The sequence below is a fragment of the Dendroctonus ponderosae genome, unplaced genomic scaffold, assembly GCF_020466585.1.
Source record: "Dendroctonus ponderosae isolate FM_Combo_2020 unplaced genomic scaffold, Dpon_F_20191213v2 Dpon_F_20191213_3, whole genome shotgun sequence".
NCBI lineage: Eukaryota > Metazoa > Arthropoda > Insecta > Coleoptera > Curculionidae > Dendroctonus > Dendroctonus ponderosae.
In genome coordinates, this window is record NW_026018508.1 from 12,934,494 (window position 1) to 12,939,520 (window position 5,027).

At 39.9% G+C, this 5,027-nt stretch overlaps 1 protein-coding gene across 1 annotated transcript in view; it reads left to right on the top strand.

The window, feature by feature from the left end:
- The window catches only part of LOC109537542 (ichor), a 19,849-nt gene extending 17,031 nt beyond the window's left edge, over positions 1–2,818 (top strand). Inside the window, exon 2 of the mRNA XM_019904325.2 lies at positions 1,182–2,818. Within this exon, the coding sequence (XP_019759884.2) occupies positions 1,230–2,600 (1,371 nt within the window). The 5' untranslated portion in view covers positions 1,182–1,229 and the 3' untranslated portion in view covers positions 2,601–2,818. The remainder of the gene's footprint in view (positions 1–1,181) is intronic.
- The last annotated feature ends 2,209 nt before the right edge of the window (positions 2,819–5,027 follow it).

Genomic DNA, 5,027 nt, shown 5'->3' on the forward strand with positions numbered 1-5,027 from the left:
TCACAGTTTGACAAATTATTGTTATGATTGACAAGGGCTATCCACCTGTAACTATCTGTTAATGACAGAAAACATCATTGCCGCTGTGATTTTTCATCAAAAAATTGTACAAGAGAACTTTTTTGATATCAAAAATTTTCGTAATTTGAAGCAAAGATCGTAATTTTTCTTTTTGAATGCTTAATTATTCCAATATGCTACCAATTACGCATGGAACAATTTCTAAATAATGCTTGATAACAAAGTTGAAATTTGATTTTCAACTGTTAATATCTTCTAGAAATTTTCGAAAAAAAAATTTCAATATTTTTCTCGTACTCCCCAAGTGAGCCTCTATCACCCCTTAAAAGGAATGACGCCAATTTTGAATCATCCTGTATAGTTTGCCCTAATCTCTCTTGTCGTCGAACCTGACTTACACGGTAAAAGTGTGACTACAGACTTATCGGTCTACAATATGGTCCAGTAGGTCTGTGATACTGCCATTTATGCGTACCTACATGAAAGCTAAAACGGTGACATTAATGTCGTGACATCTAATGTCATCCATAACACCGTGGGAACGAGCTTTAATAACAATAATGACATTAGTCGCGAGTTCAAAAGTCTAAACGCCCCCTGGAGGCTTAAATGATAACTGCACATTAACTAGTAATTTGACACTTGTTTTGGTGACATTGGTGTTTGTCATTTTTTTGCTTTGTTCTAATTAACTTTTGCAAAATTTTAAAGAAATAGAAACAGATTGAAAGTATTGCTTTATGTGAAGCAAGTATGACAAGTCTCAACTGTCACTCTAGAACGAGTAATTTGACGTTTCGCAGCGCCACCTGTGGTTGAACACGCGAATTCCATTTTAGTGGAGTTGATTTTGGTCATTGCTTTGACTACCGACTCACTTTCTCCTTCCTCATTTTGATCAACTTTAGGGTCTCTGCTTCTGCTATCGGTGGCTCTCTTGTTATACGGGGTATAATTTCATAATTTCAGATGTTCCTGCTTGGGCTCTGGAAAGTTCCCGATTGTCCGCAACTTTCATTCAACTTCCAACAGCTATTATATCAATAGGTAGCGATCATTTCGGTTCTTTCATTCTCTTCCATCGTTGGGACTGAGTCAATTTCTTGATTAAGAAGACGATCGGTTGATTCCCATAACTAAAGCCAATATTATTGTTTCAGGTCGACAAATGCGAAGATGACAAGAAAGAGGGCACTCTAACAAACCTAATGGAAACAATGAAATATCAGTATACGTCGCCGTACGATATGCCATTAAGTGCGAGCGGGACGGTAGATGAGTTCCAACCGATCTTCAGTTGGCCGAGCGGCTTTACCGATCACAAGGTGGCATTGGATGGCTCCACCGAGAGTACGAGAAGCGAAAACATGTTGCCAGATCCCGCACCAGACGTCAACGAAATCGTCACCAAAGTGAACTTGGACGACTGGTCCAGGACGATCGAGCTGAGGCCGCTGCCTCCATTCACGGGCTACACAGCCAACTTGAAGATCAATGGCATCCCTGGCCGCCATTATCACACGATATCGCAAAGTGTTCCCGAGGGAGAGTCGAGCTATTGTGATAATAACATTGTGTCCAGTTCTACGTGCAATATCGGGTCGGATTCGGGCGACGAAATGACTAGGCTGAACTTTGAATGTATACCAAACGAGAGTCCTATTCAGTACGAGGTGTTCAGCCAGAAGTGCGAGTACGAGACCACGTCTATAGACTACTTAGTTGAGGACTTAATGGGCGCTGATATGGCCGACACGACCGTGCCCAATGTAAATAATAATAATAACAGCGTTAGCAACAACAACATTATCGGTAATTCGAACAATATCGAGTGCGGCAATCGGAACGAGTCTGACGAGTGGATGGACCTGGGAGAAATATGGGGTCCCTCGGACGCGCAGAAAATGTCTCCACTGAACCAGGACGGAATGCAGGACCTCTTAGAGCTGAGCGCCGCTAACAATTACACGAAGCCTCAGGACAATCCGGACTATGGCGCGAGTAAAGTGCAATCGATGAGTAGCGGGCCGACGTTGCAGAACTTGCCGACACACGACAGCATGCCCCTCTTGCAGTATCGGCTGCAGAACGGCCCCCCCATCAAGCAGGAGAGCCCCACTTCTTCAAACTACAACAATCTCATCCCTGCGTTAAGTCCGCCCTCCACTTGTGGCTCTACAACGGATAACATGATGCAATTCCTACCCCATTACCCCGTGCAGATCATGCGGAATAACAGCAGGAAGCGCAGCCCGGACCTGATGGGGCACAATCTGCCTCACACGAGCAGTTCCTCGCCTACCAAAAGGCCAAGAGCTCGAGCGCAGAAAAAACCTCAGCCTCAACCGAACAACCCGGTTTTTTCGAACGAACAGGCGCTGGGCTTGGGGAAGGAGAAGCAGATGCACTACTGCAACATTTGCAACCGCGGGTTCCTCAATAAGAGCAACATCAAAGTGCACCTGCGGACCCACACAGGCGAGAAACCCTTCAGTTGTGAAACGTGCTCCAAAGCGTTCCGGCAGAAGGCGCACTTGCTCAAACACCAGCAAATCCATAAACGCCTCGGAAGAGACTAGTGTTTAGTGAGATTTTTACTGGTAAGTTCTTGGAAGACTTGAAGGAAATACAAAATTTCGCGAGTTTCATCAGTTTCGATACCTACTGTTAATTGTGTTTTGCACAGTTCAAAACTGCTCCTGTTCCTTGAAGGTACCCCGCTACATACAGGGTGATTCAAAATTAGCGTCATTCAAATGTCAAGTCAAAATTTCTAGAAGATTTTAACAGTTGAAGATCCCAGAGCGTCAGACCACCAGCTCTGGTAGTGCATAAAAAAGCATTTCCCAAACCTCACCGAAAAAAAAGAAAAAAAACAGTTGAAGATCGAATTTCAACTTTGTCATTAAGCATTATTTTAAAATTGACCATGTGCCGGATTGACGGATAAGTCTTGTTCTATGGGATATGCGATTAGTTCTCGGGAAATGCCACACTCACATAGGAAATTGTCTTCAGGACGATAGTGGACGGCAATAGATCAATCAAATCAAATCAAATCAAAAGTATTGGACATAATCAAATCAGGGCCTTTCAGGGGTACTCAGAGCACAATTACTGACACTTTCCCAAGCACCAAATAAATACCGAGGAAGGGCTACATTCCTACCACGTTTCTACGATACACACAGTACATATTAAACCAATAGCTTACTGAACACTTACTGAGTTAACCATTCAAATGTTTGGTTGTGTATGGTTTATTTGTAAACACCAATTCGAGGTTATGAGAACAGGTTGACATTTCGAAAGTACGTTTTCAAGTCCAATTTTGAATCACTCAGTATACCGGAAGGGATTTAGGTCAGACATTGGGACTGGGTTTGTTTTCCCTAAAAACCAGTGACAGCAGTTTTGCTGCTGCATTAATAAACTGATTTAAGAGTTTTCTTAAATCAGTTCATTAGTGCATCACTGTGGAGGTGGTGCTGGGTGATATTTGATTTGATAAATAATCAAAAGGAATCTTGTAAAAAGTGTAAATAAAAAATACGGGTATCTTTTTTTTTAGTCTTAAAAAATCATGTTTCCTATTTTCTCTTCGAAATTGGCGTTGACTATTCCTTTTGCTTATTTATGCACAAGTGCCCAGACAAGAGAGGAAACAACTCTTTTGGATTTTTTTGTTTTTATCAAATTATCACCACATTTGCCTGTAAGTATCGCACTTCAGGCCACCCTTTTTAACATTTTTCGGCTGAGCCACGGACCTTCAGCACGGACTTTTAGACCTTAAACGTCTAGTTTGTTTTAAAATAATAAAAATGTATACAGGGTGTTTGAAATTTAAGTGGCTAGCTAAACTTCGGAAAATTCTAGGCGTATTTGATATAAATCTTGAACTGTTTTGTATTTAATATTTTCCTCTACATTTCAAATTACATGCTAAAACGGGGTGGTCAAAGTGCAATCAATAACCTTGTACATACTTAATACTAAAGCCTTTTTTTGTTATAAATAGTCGTAATTTTTGTTGTTTAATGTTAAGCCTTAGCACGACCTCCGTGAGACGGGGCGATGATCGAATTTGGTCAAATTTCGAGCACTGTGAATTGTTTGAATACATTGCTTTCAAACTGCCATGGACGCTGTTCAAGTACTTTATAGTTATCGATAATGATGAATTTATAGATCTCATATGAAAAGGAGTAGTGCACTCTAAAGGTTGTTTCTATTGTCGGTGCCTGCTATTCTATGTTGCATTGAACGAATCACCCACATTTTATGTAAACATGTACCTGAACGTAATGTTTCCTAGGTGAATTTCGATACAATTTTCCATGTATATTATTTGTCGCATGTTTCTAGTTTTATATTGATATAGTCTTGACGAGCTAATTTACTGAATTTTGCAATAAAATGGGCCCGATTGATTACATTTATGCGCTTAACACGGGCCGCGCTATATATACATATATCTGTTACTTGTGATCGTGTTAATGTTGTATATTTTATATTTATTGTTGTAGAATAGTCCCGCAATGAATCCAGTATACTGTAGTTTACTACTAACCAAAATTCGATTATTTGGTTATACTGTTCATTGTTTGGTTATACAATAAAAACACTAGTTAAAGTTGTAAAACCACAACTTATTTTTGACGTTTTATTTTCCTTATTTAAGCGACAACTAGACTCTTTCAAGCTTTTCTGAAAAACATCATTTTCATGTGCTTCTCGAATGCTGTGATTCAGGATTGTGCTAAAAGACTTAGCAAGTAATAATGAGCACTATAAAAACGTAACTCAAATCTTAACCGAAAAGTGTGAAGTTTGAGGACTTTGGAACGACCGTACTGAGAAATTTGATCACTTTTTGGTCACTTTTTCAAAAAACAGATACACTTCAATTTGGGTAAGTAAAAACCATTTGCCTCGTTTTTGTACCACATTTAGACACTTGTACAACCCCGGATTGTATTTAAGATTTTTATTAAATTAAAAAT